We start from the raw sequence: 21,170 nt of genomic DNA on the forward strand, positions 1-21,170 counted from the left end.
GACTCCTTTTCCAATTATTTTATTTTTGTTTTTTTTTCCTTTTCCGACCGACCGACCCAAAATCATAAAACGCATTCGACAATAAACGGAAAAAAAAGGGGGGATGGCCCAAGCAGAAAAGAAAATTTTGTTGAACAACTGGCGAACACAGTCTAAGGCATTCAAACGTAAAGGAATTGCCGAGGCACTTGTCATTTATAATTCTTCTCGTTATGAACAAAAACCACTCATTTAAATCCTCAGAGAGGTACAGAATAAAATGCGCAGATGGTAGAGTTTAACACCGAAGTATAACTTGTTTTATAATTACTTCTATCTCGTTGTCTACGTTTTGGATCGGATTAACCCCAGCTTTATGCTCTATTTGCTGTAATTATCAGCGGGTAATTGTTTCTGACGGGGAAAAATTCCCGACAAAAAAATACATCACGTAAGATGCTTCTTGACACAACAAGACACAACAAGACTCGCTGAAAAATGACAAAATTCACGAATTTCTCGAATGTATCTCTGTGTGACTCACTGAACAAGAATATTGCCTTCGGCCAATTCAAGATGGCCGCTCGGGGTGAAATGAGGGGCTGGGGTTGAAAAAGTGATCCACTGAAATAATATGGCCGACAAGGAGAGTACTCTGGGGAAGTTACTGAGCCCGCTCCTTCCTTTGTTCGGTAGTTGTCGTGTCTTCATCTCGGCCTCCGAACAATCGGTATTTACGTCGCCGGTTGTTGACCCTTCAGCAAACGTGAACAAGTGCCCGAGCTATTCTGTACGTCTAGAACACTCCTAATAACCAAAAGTCCTGTTCTTCTGGTTTTATTGTGGAGAATTGAAATGATGTGATGACAAATGTATTTGAATATGTTTAATTAAAGCATTATGCTTTGTAATTACAAAAAAAGAGCAACAACAAAAATCAAGAAACACGATCGCAAATAGAAAGAAAACATTGCACAGTTTACTGTATTTTACAAATACAAAACCGTAATAATATCGGTATAATACGTAGCTCTCGGATGTAGCTCAAGCTATATTTAAGCAATAGAACAATTTTTCCGTGTTTACATAGCCTCATCTAAACACGAGGAGGGTTGGCAGAATTCGAGACAGTTATGCAAACCCGAGACGTAGTCTCGGGTTTGCATAACTTTCGAGAATTCTCCCAGCCCCACGGAGTGTTTAGATGAGGCTATGTAAACACGGAAAAAGTGTTCTATTGCTTTTATAAAATAATTCTCAAAAATACGCGCGAATCTAAAACGTCACAACCGTGTCTACATACTCTCATCTAAACACACCTATCGACCAATGAGAGCGCGCGTAGTAGCTCAGTTATTTTGTAAATTAAAACTACTTTAACCAATTAAAATCTATTCCTTTTTTTCAACAAGTCAACAACTATTTTCTAACAGCATACTTAACTATACGTTAAAAAAATTGAATATCATCCACCGGACTGACCTACAAATCTATACAAGAATTAAATCTACCATAAATCGATAATTACGTAATATATTTCACTTGATATCTCGGCTTGAGTGACAGGTGTCTATTAACGCGCATTTACACGATATTCATTTTGGATACGGCAGTCCTAAATTTTGGCACGGGGGCCAATAATATAGGGCACAGCCCGCTTGCCGAAAAATTTAGCTGGGCCGAGACCATCTCAGGGGGTAGTCTTTGCCCGCCTAAAAAGAGGTCTGCCTGCCGAAACCAGAGGTATTCTCGTCCCCAGAGTCTTTACGCTCATGACGACCACGAAAGCGAAGGCATTGAGGTCGAAAATGAGTCTTAAGGGGGCCAAAATCTTGCACTTTTCGCGGGAAGAAAGATGGCGTCGAAGAATCGTGGCAACTTTTGCATGTGGAGCAACGATGCCACAGATATGTTAATCGACCTGTGGTCGGAGGAAACTACATGTGCCCATTTCGCGTTAGGAAATAGCAAAACCTCAAGGGAAACTAGGGAGGTATACAACACGGTACGGTTAAGCAACACATTCTACTAGAGGCCAGGTAGCACAAGGTAGTACAAAGTTATTGCTAGTCGTCGATTTTGGCGTAACAGCTTTTCGCATTGGAGTGTCTTGTCGAGATATCTCATCATCACCAGTTTCGTGGAGAATGTATTTAAATGTTCCACGAGCTACTCTATTAATGCATGTAAGAGTGGTGCAAGGGACGACCTTGTTTCGTCCCTCATTTACGACAGGCGTTCTCGCTATTTCAATACAGTAAGCCATACAATCGCTTTTTGTACTCGAGAATCTGCCATTTTATTTTTGAACAGCCTACGAATGCGCGCCTGAAATCAAATGTGAGCCGTTCTCACATAAGCACAGGGACTCACAAATGTAAGAGTGCCGTTCTTGTTTCAGGGGTGCCGTTCAGACTGATCAACATTGAAAAAAATTGAACCTGTTCTGCCGTGTAAATCAAGCAGGCCGTGCCCAAAATTATCGGCCCGCGTGCCAAAATTTTGGAAAGCCGTGCCCAAAATGAATGTCGCGTAAATGCACCTTTAAAGATATCTAATGTCAGCGGAGAAGTCTGTTGTACAGTGGCGGACCGTTTTGAGAGAGAACGTAACTACTGGACTATCCTAGTCCTGTATATACACGTGAAACACAAACTTAATGTGTTTGACGCTGAAGTTATCGCTGACACTTACAAAACAATTTAAAACTGGCTCTATTTTATAGCATTAAAAAGTGTAAAAATTCATTGACACTTCTGGTAGGGATAGGATAAAACTGGAAACTCGCGTCCATGTTACCCACAATCATAATCGTTTTAATATGTGATAAAAACAATGATAATGCTTTATTTATAGAGCTCGTTCCATCGCTGCCCCAGACTATTTAACTGTAGACAAATTTCTCAACTGATTACAAATATACTGAAAAGAAAATGTAATCTGATAGTGTATCTGATGTGAATAAATTTCGCTGGAATTCGCTCGTGCGAATGAACTGTAGATAGCGTACGGGCGCCTTCGCAATTATGTAAATTTTGTTTGTCCACAAGTATAAGAAATTTCGTATCCATATGTTTGAAGCATATGGTTTGTAATTTTTGTGAAGAATAAACCGTCTCAAGTTTGCGGATGGAGTCGTTCGTACTTCTTGAGATAGAATCTTTTATATCAGAACAACTTAAATCTTAACAATTTATTTTGGAATCTAACTACTGTTCATGAAGTACACATTCACTCATCTTCTGCTCTCTGTCCTCGCGCGAAGTTCAGAAACACTTGCTCCAACGTGGTCTGACTAACAGAATAATCCTCAATGTTGAAATTCAACTTAACTCGCTCGATTGTTCCAAACAGCTGAGCCCACGTTACCCTGGTGTCGCAGATGTGATAGTGGACCATGCCCTGATGTTCATCTTTCAACACACTACCAGGAAATGAGCCTTCTATAAATTCTTTCAGCGGTGTGATATCGGGTGTATCACTGGATACCCTCGCGAGCAAAGTGTAGCCTTCGCCAAAACTGGCTTTGAGATGTTGAGGACTTCCTAAGCATTTCAGTCGTCCGTTTACCATGATAGCGAGTCGGGTACACAGAGCCTCGCACTCTTCCATACTGTAAACCGGAAAAACAATTTTGTTAACTCTCCCAGTGTTACAATATCAAATTATCAATTCTTACTACCTATTTCCAAATATTTGTTTTAGACAAAGTTATGAGATTTGGTGTTTCATTAAGACCCCATTCCACTGAAGTTGACAGTGTTACAACCTCGAAATATTACTTGTCCTGTCTGATCTCCATCCTTTTCTTTTAGTCTTAGTAATGAGAATTAGATGTTTCCTCAAGACACTATCTCATTGTTGAAAATAACTTTATTCTCATCACCTGTTTGCTTTAAAATATATTGATACTGTAGGGAGAAAAAAAACTCCTGAACGTGGACGGTCGGCAGAAAGAAAGGTAAAAGAAAGGTAAGTGACATCATTACGTTGCAAATTTCTCATGGATTGCAGGCCCAGGACTTAGTACTTTGGTAGAAAAAAAAATGTGTTAACATTTCTAAAGCAGGGCAGTTCCCGTCCCTTCTCTCCCGAGTAATTTGGTCTCATTCTCAGATGTCATCAAGAATTCTTATCTCATAACATGAGAAGAGACAGTTTAACCTTCGCAGACAATGGACTCGATGTACGAAACATCAAGCAAGCATTTGAAGGGAAGAAATTTTGTTCCAAGACCGATTCTAAGAGAGCGAATGTTTCATTGGAGTAGCAACTTCCTGTTTCATTTTTGCAACTCAGAAAAGAAATTAGGAAATGAAGGACACCATATACAATAGAAAACATAGAGGAATGAGAGAAAAAACGGCAGAATTAAAGCCTCACTAGAAGCTCAAATATTTCAAGACACTCACCTATGTGACGTAATCACGATACATCTTCCATCAGCTCGAACACGTGACAGCGCATCCCATAATAATCTTCTCGCCACTGGGTCCATACCAGTAGTGGGCTCATCCAGAAACACCACTGGGGGATGCCCTACCAGTGATATGGCGGTGCTCAGCTTTCGTTTGTTGCCACCACTAGGGAAGGGAGTGCAGGGTGAGAAAATGTCTCGTCTATCTATGATATGAGCAAGATGATGACGTACCTGTATGAACTGGTTAACTTATCAGCCTGTTCCTGGAGCATTAAAGCGTTAATGAGATCCTCGGCAACGTCGGGTATCAGCCCTTCCGGTACGCCTCGTAGCCGTGCGTACATGTAAAGCAGCTCTCTTCCGGTCAACTGGTCGATCAAAGCATCGAACTGTGGACAATAACCAATACGCTGACGAACCTGGAAACAATGAGATGCAGAAGGTTGATGGTAAGTTTACCGTCACGACCCAATTAAGGGCCAGGGAGGATCCACACGGATAAAATAGCCGCTCTAAAGTCTGCCTTCCACTCGGACTTCAAGCCTTCATGGCACGCGCAAGCAGAAGAGAAACTAGCCTGCGCTCTAGACTTAAGAAGGTGCGAGCTGCAGCGTTTCGCGAGAGCAAGACACGCGCCAGGCGCAGGCACGCGTGTGGTACCTCGCTATTACTACTTTAGCGGGAAGAAGAACTATCCTAAGAACGAATCAATGCAATGCAACTAACCCTGTTCATGTTGGTTCTGATGTCAAACCCTTCCACCAAAGCTGTCCCCCCTGACATGGTCTCGTCACCAGTCAACATCCTGAACGTGGTAGTCTTTCCGGCGCCGTTAATTCCCAGAAGACCAAAACACTCACTCATGGGGATACCCAGGCTCAAACGATCCACTGCAACCAATGGCCCACGACCTGGGAGTCAAAAACACGATACAGATTCCTCCATAATATTTGAGTTTGTTGCCACAGAGTTTTCTTGGTAGGCATTATTTCTGTAATTCTGTAACTACTATTTATAGCTTGCATTTAACTGTTCTCCCCCAAACCCCTTAGGAGCCCCTTAAACACAGCTACGCTATAAATATGGCTAATTTTGTCAGCTTGTCAGTGGTTGAAATATCCAGGTTTTGGCAACGTTTCTGCTATCATCAAAACCTGAACAACGACAATAAAACTGGCACTCGAAACGTTGCAAAACAAATTGCACAATCTACCAAAATACCTGTTACGGAAACAATATAGAGAAGTAAGATTTGCATTATACCAGACTTTATAAACTGTCAGTTAACACTACAACTCACGGCCATTTCCAGCAAAGACTTTTCTCAACTCCTTGATAACAAGCACATCATCGTTGTCTTCAGACGTCAAGATTCTTTCTTTCTCCGCTAAAACATCCTCATCGTCAGCCAAGCTCGGCTCCTCCATTGTAAACACTCCGGTGGAGTATGAGCGCAAACGCGCGAAAAATCTCGTACACGCGTCAAACACGCGATACTCGATCAACAGCACTAGCACGAAGAAAAGGATTCCTTCCCAGGCCAAAAATATCAGGTAACGTCCAATACCGGGATTGTCCCAGGCCAGGTAATTATCCTGAAACTGTAGCCCATCGCCGCCTAGTTTTCGAATGTGTGCTTCACACGATTTTCTGGGGGCGTGGTACGTCGTAACACACATATCCACCGCAGAGTTGAACATGTCTATGGCATTGTAGTTGGTGAACATGTCTGACATTCCCTGGCCGAGGCAGAAGTTAGGTAGAACGAGGAAGGCCCATTTAAGGGCATGGCCAATGTCCTGGTAGTCTAAATCTATAGAAAGAAAAGAAACTACTGGTAAACAAATTAAAATACCTCAGAATATACTAACCCTTTACTAACAAAGCGTGAGGGCCCTATTGGGGAATATTGGCCCGAGGTCGTAACAGCCGACCAAAAATGAACCAATCAGAACGCACGAATTAACCTCAAGACTACCTTGCCAGATAATAACAATTAATAATTGATTGCCTATCGCAATATAGTAGCGCTCCAATTTATTGTAACCTAAAAATAGGAGTAACCTGAACTAGTCGGTTGCATTTTGGTGCTCATATTATCCCAGGGGTCTGTTATATTTGGGAGCTCGTATTATCCGAGGGGTTTTGCGCCCAAATGATATTTTCGAAAGTCAGTGTTAGTATATTTGTGCGCCCTAAAAGGAAGCTGATTCCACTAATGGAGGCACTGTCGCTTGTTTCCAATGTGCTTATGCGATAATCTTCCTCTAGAAATTAATGAGTAAGTGCCAGGCCAGCTCGTATTGTTGGTATCCAAGAACTGGTGTCGTATCATTGAAAAATTCTTTGTTTGATGGAGTAACTAAAAGTAAATCATCAAAACCTGTTCTTAGATCTCAAAATGCAACCCAGCGAAATGACACAAACGTCGATACTAATCAAAAAGCAGACACAAAAAACCGTGTAGAGGCCGGAGGAAGAGAGTTTGGAAGACAGAAACTTCTATAAAGAACACACGATGCAGCTGCAGCGTTTACCTGGAACACTAAGAATGTAAACGGTCAGAAGTGTGACCAGCCCTGTGACAATGTTGAAAATAGTCAGCACTACAAAAGCCGTGGAAGCGGTACGAAACACGAACGTGAAAAGATACATGAGCGGAATAACAGCCCAGCCGTAAAACATCAACAGCAGTAAAAGATAACCTAGACGAGGACCTGCGAAGAAAGAAAAGAAATATAATATTTCATAATCAGATGACTTGGCAGCTGAGATGGCAGCCGTTTATGTTAAATATTTGGTTAAACTATCGAAAATTTGGTCTGCTTGCTTCCGTTTTGTATTCAAACTCGCGCAACTTTCTGCGGCCAATCACAACAGACATTGTTTTCAACCAATCTCGAGAAAAACTAAGCCCAATGGTCACTTGGCTTACCCGCATTTTCCCTCGCTTACTAAAGGTTGCACTTTTCCCGCCTTAGAAACTGGCGGTACAATTTTTCTTCGAGCTCTGATTGGCTTGTCGCGTTATTGTGTTTGTTTTGATTGGCTAGAAGTGATGACCTTAGTTTTCGTTTAATAGAACAGAGCTCTAAGATAAAACTAGAGGTAACTTGATTACAGACCTGTGTAAGCTGGAACGTCAAAAGCGGCCACAAGGATTAAAATTGAGAGGGTGGGTACAAGGAAGTTGATCAAGTCCCAGGTGTAGGCGGAATTCCAGTAGCTTATTGGATCCACACCGCTGACAAACTGCACGTGTTTGGCTTTGTTCGTTCGTTCCTGGACAAGAAACACAACAAAGCTTGAAGCCAAGAAAGCCATGCCAAATAACACGTTGAACGCGATGTTGAATCCGAGGCCATTGCTAAAGGGAAACAATGAGAAAATATTAAAACCTCTCAATCACAAGATTTCGGGACTAATTCTCCTTAGTGACTGCCTTACATTTCTTTTGGTTTCAGTTGTGAGAATTTTGCATTACAGCAAGGCAATGTCTTCAAATGACCGCGAAAGTTAAGAAGCAAAGTAGATGTTGACATCAATCTCATGAGTGTCAAAGTGTCACGAATGTGTTCAGTCTTACATGTGAAACACAGAAACGGTTGGATAGAAATATTAAAGCGATTCATCTTTAATTAACAGAGTATAGAACAGCCTGTATTTAAGCGTAGAGCTCCCAAAAGGGACCTGGATCGAGCGTGAGACTTCCCCAAGGATTAGAGGGAAACGCTGACAAATTTTCGTCAACCGTCTCTTGCTTTGCCTGCCGCCTTGCCTTAAACATCACGAGAGAAAAATTGGCGACTGTTTTGCAGTCGTTTAAACAAAAAAACGCACTCTATAGATACGAAAATTTACAAGTTCATCCCGTCATTCGTGACGTCTTTGAGCTTGCACCCAGGCTCTTCCATACGCTTCATGCTCGCAAAAGAGTAACACCACTGGACTAAGCATTTTTTCACTGACTCACCGTTGTAAATCACTGATAGATTCTTGTGCTGTTCTGGGCAGTGGGTGGTTAATGGTCGTTAATGAAAAGTTGGTTCCGAGAGTAGAACGCAAGATGGCGTTATCTGCAGCCGCAAGAGACACGGCGATAGAATGGTAGGCTTGGTTATTGAACCACGCGGTCGCATTAACTGCGAAGAGAAAAACAAACCGAATGAACAATTACAGAAACAATCCTAATAGATTACAACATGAAATTATTTCTTCTTTGGAGAGTAAACCGAATTAAAAACGTACAAATAGAGTGCAGATTGGGGTTGGGTTTAGCACGGCCACTATGCATGATCTCTTTCTGTAGTTCAAGGGTTCAAAAATAGTCACAATGTTTGCTCAACATGACCTCAGATACAGGGAGCCAGAGTTAATCACCGAGGTTCTGAACTTTTAGGCACCAAAAAGGTTTCACTTAAGATTACAAGTTCTATTTAGACCTACTTTATTGCTTTGTAAGACTACGCACAAGCTAAAAGCAGCAGTTCATAGCTGACCACTTTGACACATGCACTCGCTGGATTTTAAACACTACTTTCTAAAACGCTATCTTAAATTCTTAATATTTCAACTTATCGAGGTAGACCCGCATCACAAAGACTGATGGGAAGATAGAATTATAGACACAGACAGACAGACAGACAGAGAGGCAGACAGACAGACAGACAGGGAGGTAGACAGAAAGGCAGACAGACAAACAGACAGACAAACAGAAAGATAGACAGACAGATAGACAGACAGACAGACAGACAGACACAAACAACCTGATTCAGCAGGATTACCTTTGTCATTTTGCATCATAAAAGTGGCAGCAATCAAATTTTTCCTGTTGAAGTCACCGAGTCCCATGTCCAGAGCTCGACTCATCAAGTAATGGACCATGTCACCAGTCACGTGCTCAGGATGTGTCTTGTCATCAGACCACTGAGTTGTGTAATTATTTGCTAGGTAACGTGCGTCACTGAACCTGTTGAATAAAGACAAATAAGAAAAGATTTAACGGTGGGATCCTCGTGTATTAAACAATCAGCTAAATGCACGCTGTCAGAACTGAAAAATATATATTCCTGGAAAACGTCATTTTATTACTGATTCTCTCTCTGACCACCTTTCGTTTACGGAGAAACTGCATGAGCTTCAAATCTTACTATACGTTCCTTGAAGTACATTAGCCGATTACAAAGCCGAGAAACGGGCGGCAAAGCCAAACGCGTAACAACCTTCAAAAATCGGTGAAATTAATTTTTATTGACTTAAACTGAGTTAGATACAATTTTTTTATAAACACACATAATTCATAAACAAACAGACAAGGTACATCACATATTTATATACGCACACCATAGTCCCTGGAAACTAATAAAGATGATTGAACATACTCTCAGGAACACAACTTACAGTGAAACAATAAGATTTCGCTTCACCATGTAATATCAACAATGTCAATGGCATCGAGTCCTTTAACTCTCTTCTACTTCCATATCAACACTACTACAGCGCAGCAACAACCGTGTCAATTACCTGTCTGCCGACCAGGGTACATAGTTCTCCATGAAGTTGTGCGTGGACAGAGTGAGCGGTGGAGAGTCCTTGGGCTTTCGGATGCTCATTGCATTAACGAGTGCAAGAAGCGTGAATATTAGAGGAAGAACAAGCTGAGATACAACCGCCAGCTTGTGTCTCTTGGTGTGCAGCAGTCGCTTTACAAACATCGCGTACCACCGCTGACGAAACAGGCGGAAACCCGAAGAGTGCGCGTAACTGTTGTAGTCACCAAACGTGCCATAGCTACCGTTAGATGATCTGAAGGCACTCATGCGTGCTAGAACTGAAGATCTTTCACTTGCTACTGGAACAGCTCCATTCATTTGCATTCCGTTACCAGATGGAGATTCTGAAAAGTAAAAAAAACATTGTATCAAGCTAAATACGACTTATAGCAGCTAGTTATATGCATGAGGGAACTGTAGCTTTCTGGCGTAAAAGAGTGATAAACAATGAAGCCACCCACCAAATTACTGAGAAATATTAGTCGTGCTAGTAGCCAACCATAAGAAACACTTGCACAATCAACCAATCAGAGGCCAAGTCGCAGCAAACCAGTCAGACATCGTAACGAAATTCAGTGGGAAAAGGCTGTCGCGTGCAGGAAACGTCACGTGTGTTAGAACTTAACTTTGATTGGTGAGGATATTCAAGTTAACGAGTAAAATGAAATCATCGCAAGATTCTAACTAACCGTTCCGTTGAAGTTTATCGCTGAGAGTGCTGTCCATTTCTTCCCCAACCTTGAGGAATACTTCTTCCATCGTGGTAACTGAAACGCCATAACTGGCGATTCCAAGATCGTTTCGGCGCGTTTCCAACTCGATAAAGAGTTCCTCAAACTTGCCGGTTGCTTCACTTGGCAAAATATATGACAGTTCAGCACCTGGTCAACAAATGAATTACACAAAATGTTGAAACTGACCTTTTCTCATTTTAAAAGAACGACATAGTACCACGACCGCTGCTGTTTAGATAAAGCTAAGGGTGCTCTCATTCAAATAAAAGCTATTGAGCTGTACTTTCATGTGGTACCGTTTGTTATGCTATACAAGGTGCTTTTAACTATAAATCAAGTGAACGAGTCCCTGATGTGTCACCAATCAAATGAAAGTTATTAAGAAGTAGTTCCTTTGCCACTTTCTTGGACTTTCAATACTTTGCAGAAGTGTTGTTTGTGTTCAATTTTTGGACTTGGACACTACTGGGTAAGAAGTAGTTCATTAAACCGGTCTAGCACCCTTTAACTCACCAATGTTGCTCTCCACTTTTGCTGTAGGTACGTGACTAGTGACCAAAGCAATAACCCTGGAAACATCACAATTAGGCTCCTTTACGATGACCATGTGGTAGCCCACGCCATATTTGTTTTTGAGGAAAAGGGGAGAACCACAGCATTTAATGTTACCCTCAGCCATGATGGCGATCCTGTCACCAAGAATGTCTGCTTCGTCCATGAAGTGAGTGGTGAGCAAGATGGTCCTTCCTTCCTTCTGTTGCTGCAACAAATCCCAGGTGAACCTGCGAGCTGACGGGTCCATGCCAGATGTTGGCTCATCCAGCATTACAACCTAAGGTTTTGAATGGGTCAGTGTAAAACGAAGACTGCGGAATACGGCAAAATGCACACTGCATTCTCCAGACTTTTTTTCGTGTTACCATATCTATTATCAAGAGCTAACCGTAATCAGACTAACCTGAGTGATATTCAAGTTATTAAATCCAAAACGCTATTTAGCCTAACCAAGAGCGGACGTTAACTCCGATTAACCTGAATGACGTCCAAGTTTTTAGTCTGCTGACAGTTTTACCTCCGGTCTGCAGTCCGCAGCCTGCATTTTACACTGACTAGCTTTTGAATATGGCCAGCTTGGAAGTTTGCATGGAAGCGTGTAACACCATTAACGCCTTGGTATTGACTGTTAAACGATTCCTCTTGAATTGGTTATAAAAGGGATGTCATGAGATATTAAGTCTCGTTTTGAGACACGGAGTTTACCTTCAAATCAAACGAAAACTGCAAGGTTAACTGCAAAAGTTTGGGAAGGTAGAAAACTACATAACAGAAGAGAAGAAACCAAGTGGAACAAGGATTGTTCCCATTGGGAAGGATTCAGACAGGAAACAAATGATGATGAATGAAAACAGCACCATCTGTGATATAGCTGGTTAAAAACAAAATGAAAGAATTTCAATTTCCATTTATTTCTAGGAGAGTGCAAGCCAGTACTGGAAGGCATGAAGCTACAAGATGATTTCAAACCTTGGAGTCACCGATGAGTGCTATTCCAACAGAGAGCTTTCTTTTCATTCCACCAGACAGTGCACGGGCCTGCGTGTGTCGCTTGTCAGTCAGTCCAATACATTCGATCATTCTGTCAATCTCATCTTTCACCCGCCAAGATGGGCAGTTCTTTAACTTGGCAAAGAACCACAAATGTTCCTCAACAGTAAGACGGTCAAACAGCACGTCATGCTGTGGGCAAAGACCTGAAAGAGAAGTAAGTTATGCTTAAGATGCACAGCAATGATTGTGTGCATGATTGTAAGAGACTCAAAAATAAACCTAGATCATAAAGGACACATAACAATGCTTGACATGCTGGGGAGGAAATATCAAAACCTAAACCCACAATTTAAGTAAAAATGACTGATCATAAATGGTGATAATGATGTAAATGGATTGCAAGATTTCTAAACTTAAAAACACGAGTTTTTTTTCCCGTTTGGGATAGATTTTCTTCGAATTTTCAATTGATTTCTATATTCTGGTTAGATGTACATCATCAGATCATGAAAAATTGATCAATGCAAGCAATTTTGGAATAAATTACCAACCCAAGGCCTCTACCCACGAAGAGGAAAGCTATTACAACAAATAAATTTGATCATGTGGACATAAAAGTTGTAATTAATCAAGAGAAAATGAATTAACATAATACAATTTATCATTTTAATTAAAATAATATTTTTAATTATTGCATAAAATAATAATATATCATCCTGCCTAGACTGCTGCGTACTCCAGTGATATCGTCACTTATAGAGCATCCATTGACAAGTGCTGAGCCAGATGTAGCAGGAAAGAGTCCTGTTAGCATGGACATCAGTGTTGTTTTCCCAGCTCCATTGTGTCCCAGCAGTGCAGTAATCTGACCTTCATACATGTTCAGGGAAACTCCATTAACAGCTACGTTCTCTCCTAACAAGAATGGATTTGTGAGAAAGAGTTCTAGGCTCGTAATGCATGGACCCTCTACTAAGCAAATAGCATGTTTATAACGAACAAGCCTAAATAAGTTCCAAACTCTTTTTCCAGTATTTTCTATAAAACTAACCTGCATAAAGCAGACTGCTTGACCCCAGGTGAGGGACACTATGTACAGCTAAGAAAATACTGCACAATTCTTTTCTACAAATGGGCTTCACAATTGCACAATGCAGACTTCCAACTCCACAATTTCAAAATCATAACTTTAGGGAATCAAAGTGAGCCCTGTAACATCTTTGGACATTAAAAATTTCGGACAGTAAAAAAAAGGCACTTTTATATTCAGACTCATGATGTGACAGTTTTTGATTTGGTTGTACAAACCATCAAGGCAAGCCTAGTATAACCTTTCACAAAATATATATGCTACACAAAACACTTAGTTGCAAACCTTTCTCAGCGTTGAACACTTTCTTGAGGTTTTTTATTTCAATCCCTGGTTCCAAACCCACCGGTTCTTTTTCTAAAAATTCCTGAGGTACCGACATTCCAGATCCGATGTCAGTTGCTAAACTATGATGAAAATCACTTATCTCTTCCTACAGGGAAAACGATAAGCAAACGATCAGGCGAGATGAAGCCAAGAGGCTCCTTGATCCCGTTAAGAAATTTTGGTATTTGTACCTTGTGCTAATATGCCAATCTTACCACAATTGGATCCTACAGTATCTCTTAGGATCCTTAACTTAGGATTGGTATAGTAGTTAGGATTGTGTGAAGTCCTGTAACGAAATCCTAGATGGTCCTGCACAAGACCCTTTTGGAATCTATAGGATTGCACAGGATCTTGAGAAGGACTCTCTAGGACCCTACAAGATCCAACAGAATCTCACACTGGATTACACACGGGACCTTACAGGACCCTTACAGGATCGTAACCTCTGGTATAGGATTCTTTCAGGATCCTGGGAAGTATATATGCCAGGCAGACTCAGCTACCCCATGGTTGGGATGTTAGTCCACTGCCTCAGATAAGGGAAGGGTCTCAGGTCAATAGTCCGCCGAGGTCAGCTACCAGACCGAAGGAACCGAAAGAAAACTTCTGGTGACTTAGTGAGGCTCATATCTGTGTACCCATAAGAATAATTCCTTATTCCTTCTAGAACTGTGGTAGGCCACTGCAAGTACACTACCAGGTCGTTCCAACAATTTACCCACTCAATTAATTTCCTTGGATTTGCAGAGAGACTGCCGGCAGGATAAAATTTCATAGCAAAGAACTGACAACAGCAGGTCTTGAAAAAATTCATGTCTGCAGTCAAGTTCAAAGCAGGAACCAAACAGTAGTTTGTAAATTACGAAAACACTAATCAAATAGTTAATATTTAATAGTTCCAGTCTCTAGCATTCTAACCTCTTTGCTCTTTCCGCACCAGTAGGTGGATAAAACAGGGAAATACCAGGGTTGCGGAACTCCATAATCACCAGGAGAGACAGCTTCCACATACCAAGCAATCAAGCCATAAATGAATGAATCTACCACAAACATCACCAAGACAAGACCAAGTGTAAAATCATCGTCAACGGATATTCTTTGATTGAGATTTGACCACTGAACTCCTGTACCAGCTCCTTCAAATTTCCCTATCAACTGAGCGCCCAATGACATTGCGACATTAGAAAGTAGGCAAGATGTTGCCTTGGCTCCTAAGCTCATTGTGTCGTAATTTGGTGCGACAAAGAAGTATGGAATGTAACTAACAAACCAGATTATTCCCCCAGCAGCTGCGGCGATGTTTGCCTTGGAGAAGAACACACTGACACAGAAGCAGAACATGATGGATGATATTGCATAAAGTGTTAAGAAAACAAATATTAGAAATGGCGAGCTTTGCTCCAAGATACGACCATTCTCATTGTATTTTACTGTGAATAAAATTGTAGCTAACGCCATTGTGATAAGGAGCAATATAAAGTATTTTGCGAAACATGCCAACCAGTGAAGCCAGCCATTCAGTCCCATCATCTTCATTGATTCCTGTTAACAAATAATATAATAGTTTATTATTGTTTTACTTTATATATCAAAGTTCTCGGGCTGATTTTAAAAAGTGAAAGTGTTAGGTGAGTTATTAAAGTGCCGTCATTTGGTAAACCTTTGTTAAAGTACCCATTCAAAGAGTTTTTGATACTTATACGATGACTCCTACAAACCTCCCCTAAAACAATCATTTCACAATACATATTCCCTGTTGCTGGCTCTTTTCTCAAAAGATTTGAAGATGCATGCAAACTAACTTCGAGGGAAAGGATGCTTTTCTTCAGACATGGGCAAACGGTTCTGGGTAAGAAAAAGCTATACCCCTGAAGGCTATTTGATTCTTTTTTTCTCTACATTTTCTTTTTCTGTCTCTTTTTCTTGTGGGTTTCTTGCCCACCTGCCTTTGCTCCTTTTGGAAAGGCTCACACCAAGATGTCAAACAAAATGAAATTAGAACAAAAGGTAGTCATGTAAACGACTATGGAAGGGAGAAAGAAATCTTGCTTTGACTGTGATTGGGTAAATTTGTGTGCTCAGTTATGCATGCGTTGTTACAGGTCTCAGCAGTTTATGAACTGATTATCAGTGACAACTTCCGGCATAAAATATCATGGTGCCACAAGTGGTATAAGGATTATGTTCACCCACGGCCGGTTTTATGGGTTAATATCTATCAGAGAATAATGTGAGAATACACAGGTACTAAGGCACTAATTGCGTCACTATGATGCCAACATGGGGCAATAAGGATATGTCATGTCAAGGGGATATGATCTACTAACAAACGTTTGATCAAGTTTATAGGCTACTTTCAAATGGTTGTCATTTCACGGTAGCATTATTACTTAAAATTGAACCTTTATGGTATATAGTGTCTTTGACATTAAAAATCGTGTTATAAAATTAGCGGGACGCAGACATAATTCACAGGGCCGTAGACAGTAACAGGCAAATCGAGGATCTTGTAAAGAAATATGAAGAGATTGTTTTTTTTTCTGATAATGCCTACGTGGGGAATTTCACCTGGCTACGACCCTTACTCATAATCAAATTTTCTCACCTTCAACTTCTTCTCTTTCTCATAAACAATATCTCGAACAATATTCAAGGCAATGAATATAAGAGACAACATCAAAAGTAAAGGAAGTGTTGTTTGTATGGCCACTGTCAAAGGATCATCAATACAATCTGGGTACGGAAATCTCTTCACAGACACTATCGTATTCACATCCGACATGTTCCCTTTGTACTTGATGATAGCAAAATCCACAGCATGTTGAAGTGACAGAAATCCGTCTTCAAAATAATAAGGAGGCCCACCATACGTAGAATTTGATTCTCTAGGTCCTGGAGCCTGAAAAACGGGAAACGTGAACTGGGTATTCCAGCTGATAGATGGGTATATGCCAAATTCCGATCTCTGTTCTCTTTCGTTTTTCTTTGATTTTGAACTAAGTCGAATTTTGTAGATGATATCACCACTGTTAAGACTCTTATTGAAGGCAATCCCACCGAGAAACAAGGCATCATTAGATGGTTTGTTTCTATTTTGTTCTTCACTAACCAGAACTCTGACCATTTCGTCCTCATTCCGAAATCCAGTGCCTCTAACAAGTGACAGTTGTTTTGTAACCATGTCCATAACCTGTCGCACATCACTTGTGTTGGGTGCAAAAGCCATTTTCCATTTTGATTCATTAGTCAAAACTGGTGGCAGTTCTTTTACATTAAATGCAGAGTAAGTAACATTTGGTCTATGTTCATCTTTGACGACAAATGCTCGTAATAGAACCAAGATGACTAGGAAAAACAGTGGCATTGCAATTTGGGAGAATGTTCGCACTGGAGCTCTCTTTAGAAGGACAAGATTTTTCCATAATAGTAGCAATAATTGGCTTCCTTTTCCCATTTTGCGGGCCTATTTACTCCCAGCAATTACCTGTGCAAGAAAAAAAAGGCATCAATAAGGATATTTGATTTCTTAACACTAAATACCAGTTTCAACCTTGAGGTAGCTTGTAGCAGTTTCCAACCTTTTTCAGCACTTCTAGATTGATAGATCTACACTGCCATTCTTTTTCAGTTGATGCTCCAGATTCCACAATAATGGCATCGAAAATGTTCCAACATGGGTGAATCAGATGATATCGAAAGATAATCATGTGATCATGTTTTGACAAAAACATTTCATCATGGCAATGATATGACCTTAATTTTAGGTTTCAATTCCAATAAATATTCCGAAACGAGTCCCAGTTTGATAAAGGCGTTTTTAATGGGTTATGCTAAAGCAATGGTAAGTTTCAGCATCACATAAAATGCTATAACTTGTTTACCAACATTGGTTATTTGTTTGAAAACATTGATCATCATGGCATCAACTGAAAATTAAAAGAGTGGTAGCATATTTGATACATCAAAGAAGTGCTGAAAAATGCTGGAAACCATTGTGAGCCACCTTAAGGTATCAGTGCAGTGAAGCCTGTTTTTAGCGGACACCCTTGGGACACTCACTGGTGTCCGCTTAATACATGGTGTCCGCTCAATACAGGGTGTCCGCTCTAAACAGGTTCTAATATGTTGTGCAATAATAGTTAATTATTAACTCCTTTGTATCACAGTGTAAGATCAACCACTGTTCATAGGAGAATGTCCAGTCAGTCAATACATTAATCTGGAATAATCACTTAGCTTTAAAACGACATCGCTGAACAATGTTAAAGGAGTTTCAGCGGAACCTTTAGAAGTAAAAAACTCTTGATGAGTCCGCTTATTGCAGGTTTTGTGCAACAAAAAGGCTTAATATTGGTGTCCGCGTCTGGTTAACAGAGGTGTCGGCTGAATGCAGGGTTATTTTACGGTACTGATCTGGGAAGAAAATTTTGGGACTTTAAGCTGATGTCTACTTAATAGAGGGTGTCCGCTTAATGGGGTCCGCTCAATACAGGTTTCACTGTATATGTTACTTTGGATGGTTCTGTCAATTCCAAGCTCACCCATGCGCCCCCGGGTATTTGACTTTTTTTTCAGAAGGTGGCAAATGCTCCACCGTGGGGCAGCTGGCGCATGCAAAATCCTCATGGTGGGGTTGTGAGAAAAGTGCAAATGCTCCACCCATGGGAAAGCGTCAAGTTTGATTTTGTTTGTTATTCATGTACTCAGCTTTAAGGTATTGTATTGTATTGAAAAAGACGATGTTTGAAGAGAAAACTCATAAAAGAAGGCTTATCCCTTCAAACAAAAATGCGATCTGTTTTTGTTATAAAAATGCCAATAATTTACTTTCGGAAAATTCTATCAAACTTTCTAGGCCCTTTTGTCTTAACTAACGGCCCACGCCCTACTTGCATCTCCTCTCGATTCTCTCGCATGTGGAGACCAACATGATGTTTTTGAGGGTAGTGGGGCACGAACTTGTTTCCAATGGGTTAAATCTCAGTAAAGAATTTACATCTACGTTCGTTACGTAGGTTAATCCTTTTGATGTTGAATAAAGGACGCTTTGTTTTTAAAAAGTACCCATTTGTAATTCTCTATATTTGACTAAATTGTCAAATGCCCTAAGCCCGGGCAACCCGTTGCGATCAAATACCTCATGGGTGGGGACCTACAACCAGTCAAATGCCCGTGGGGGGTTGGGAGGCATGAACGGGCTCGTAAATGACAGAGCCATTAGAGGTGCGCGTGAAAATCTGTTTACTTATCAGTGGAACGCGGTAGATCATTTAATGTAAACCTGCGAAAGTACCCTGTCCGGCCCTCGCTGGCGTTTATTTCTGAAATCCAGACCGAGCTGTTGTAAAACCTAACTAAATTCTGCTAAAATGCTCGAAAAAAAAGCTGGCATAATATACAAAAAAAGCTCAAATATCACGCTTCCGTTATGCAAATTGTTATCAATCAAATACAAATTGTTTTCAATGAAAACGGTTTAAATTTCAATATTTTACCACTACAAGTCTAACGTACAGACAATCCCACAGACAAAAAATAAACTTAGAAATGGTTTGAATAGCTAAAACTGTTAAATCACTCAGTCCCGAACTTCGGACGTTCTGTGGAAAGGCGCGGAAAATCACGGTGAATATTATGCGAATGGGTTACCTGTTAAACTTGGTCTGCTTTCACCAGCCTTTCTGGTCTTTTGAATTTCGTTTTCCTTTCTATGATATTCTCATAAAGAATCGTGCTATTAGTCACCTTAAACATTGGAGGCGTTTGAGGTATTTAAACTAGTAGGTTTAACAAGACGTTTTGATGTCCATCGAAATCAACAATTCGTGACCTTTGTAATGCAATGGGTGTCGCACCTGATAACTGAAATTGCAAGCTTTTCCTGGTGCCAGTCACGAGCTTACAATCTTATGGTGAAACACTTTATAGTATGCAGCCCACATGAAAAGCAAATACAGTGTATCGTTTTTGTGTTTATAATCTGTGTATAGTGTTGGAAACTAAATTTTGACAGCATGCACTCGCCATTCGAGAGCGAGTGGCGGTGTAATTTTCACTCGCCCAAAACGCTACCTCCCCTTACCCCCAAAAAATATCTGCAGTGATTCACAAACTATACACTTTTTTTCGGTGTCCCGTAATCACGGACGTCCAGCTTGCCATTTCATGTTGAGCTTTCTCCTTCTGGTCCATTTACGAGACTCCTCCTTGTCCTCCTGAGGACTGATCGAGGACCGATTTTACTGTTTAATCCTCGTTTTTGACTCCCATCAACTTTTGACACTCCTTCAGTGGAAATATCGTTTTCCACATTTCCGTAGTTTTAACTGAAAAACAGCCAAACGAAGGTCAGGGAAACCATATGATTATCGTTACGTCATCGTTTTCGAAAAGCTCCGTTTTCAAAATGTTTTCGTCCACACTAGAACGCAAAGCCGGCGTTTTCAAATTCCTCCGGTTTGAAGAGCGTTTCCTTTAAGTTCCGTTTTCGTAACGGACTAATGTGGGCGGTAGGCCTAGCCGTAGAAATAAAGCTGTGTTTTCAGATTTCTCTGGCGTACTGTGGACTGAAAGCATGGGCCCGGTGTATGTATAGGCCCCGTTACTCTCAAAACGCATCAAATGCTTAAGCATTTGATGCGTTTTCAGAGTAACGGGCCGGGGCCTATACGTACCCTGGGGGAGGGCCTCCCATATAGAAAAGACAGGGGTGCTTGTCTCAAAGTTTGAAAAGAACCCCTAAGAGGTACCAAGATCCTGGTTTGTAGGCGTGGCTTGAAATGTTTTTTTTTTTTACCCCTTAGACAGGTACCAGTTCTAAAACAACACATTATCTCCTGTCATATTCTTTCGGCTCAATACCCTAAAAGGTACCGCAAAGGTTCCTGCTGTGGACCTTTTGAGGCTGAACACCCTTAGCATCTTCCAGGCGTTCAGTTAGTTGGGGTGCAGCGCGAAGAACGGCGAGCGAAAAACTGGGGGAGAAGCGCGAAGAGAGAAAGCGAAAGAACGCCTGTGGGCAAATTTAACAAAAGGTCCTTCCGCCCACTTATGGACCGCCTACAGGGACCCGTAGCATGATCGCCGGCTGTGATTAGTCCGCTGGCAGCCGCTTTTTTTCTCTAAGGGTCACTTGAACGAGTGTTTAATCATCGCGAACGCAAAATGGGGGTATGTGGCCGAGTAGGGAAGAAGGCGGGACAAGGGCGGTATGGCCGAGCAAAGAAGAAGGCGAGACAAGAAAAAAACCTTCTTCTCGTGCGTGCCGCGCCCATGTCTCGTCCCATTCCCTTTTAAGATAAAGAGTGCTCGCCTCATAACCCCAGCTGAATTTCGAGAGAAAAACAGACTGTCAGCAGTCTAGCTTGTGGTTTTCAGTTATTATTAGCAGATGTGTTGAGAAATAATTCTCCAGAATTGTAGAAAGAGAATCGCTGAAAGCGCCAAAACAACAAACGAACGCCAGATTGCTGACTGGGTATACTCGTTCCGCGAAGCGTGCTAACACCTTCTCAGGA

At 41.1% G+C, this 21,170-nt stretch overlaps 1 protein-coding gene across 1 annotated transcript; it reads right to left on the bottom strand.

Annotated features, from left to right (window-relative positions):
* Positions 1 to 850: 850 nt before the first annotated feature.
* LOC110065215 (phospholipid-transporting ATPase ABCA3-like) lies at positions 851 to 19,520 on the bottom strand. The gene is made up of 18 exons (XM_089290062.1): positions 19,303 to 19,520; positions 16,259 to 17,137; positions 14,572 to 15,195; positions 13,609 to 13,756; positions 12,954 to 13,148; positions 12,210 to 12,436; positions 11,199 to 11,517; positions 10,641 to 10,832; positions 9,923 to 10,295; positions 9,184 to 9,368; positions 8,373 to 8,541; positions 7,525 to 7,766; positions 6,937 to 7,116; positions 5,700 to 6,212; positions 5,126 to 5,310; positions 4,631 to 4,818; positions 4,392 to 4,562; positions 851 to 3,592 (listed from the first exon to the last, which is right to left on the bottom strand). Exons 2-18 carry the CDS (start codon positions 17,105 to 17,107, stop codon positions 3,211 to 3,213), a joined length of 5,142 nt encoding a protein of 1,713 aa, XP_089146188.1. The 5' UTR covers positions 17,108 to 17,137; positions 19,303 to 19,520; the 3' UTR covers positions 851 to 3,210.
* Between the last annotated feature and the right edge of the window lie 1,650 nt (positions 19,521 to 21,170).

Source organism: Orbicella faveolata, unplaced genomic scaffold (assembly GCF_042242905.1).
Source record: "Orbicella faveolata isolate gen_17 unplaced genomic scaffold, um_ofav_v1 contig_2, whole genome shotgun sequence".
NCBI lineage: Eukaryota > Metazoa > Cnidaria > Anthozoa > Scleractinia > Merulinidae > Orbicella > Orbicella faveolata.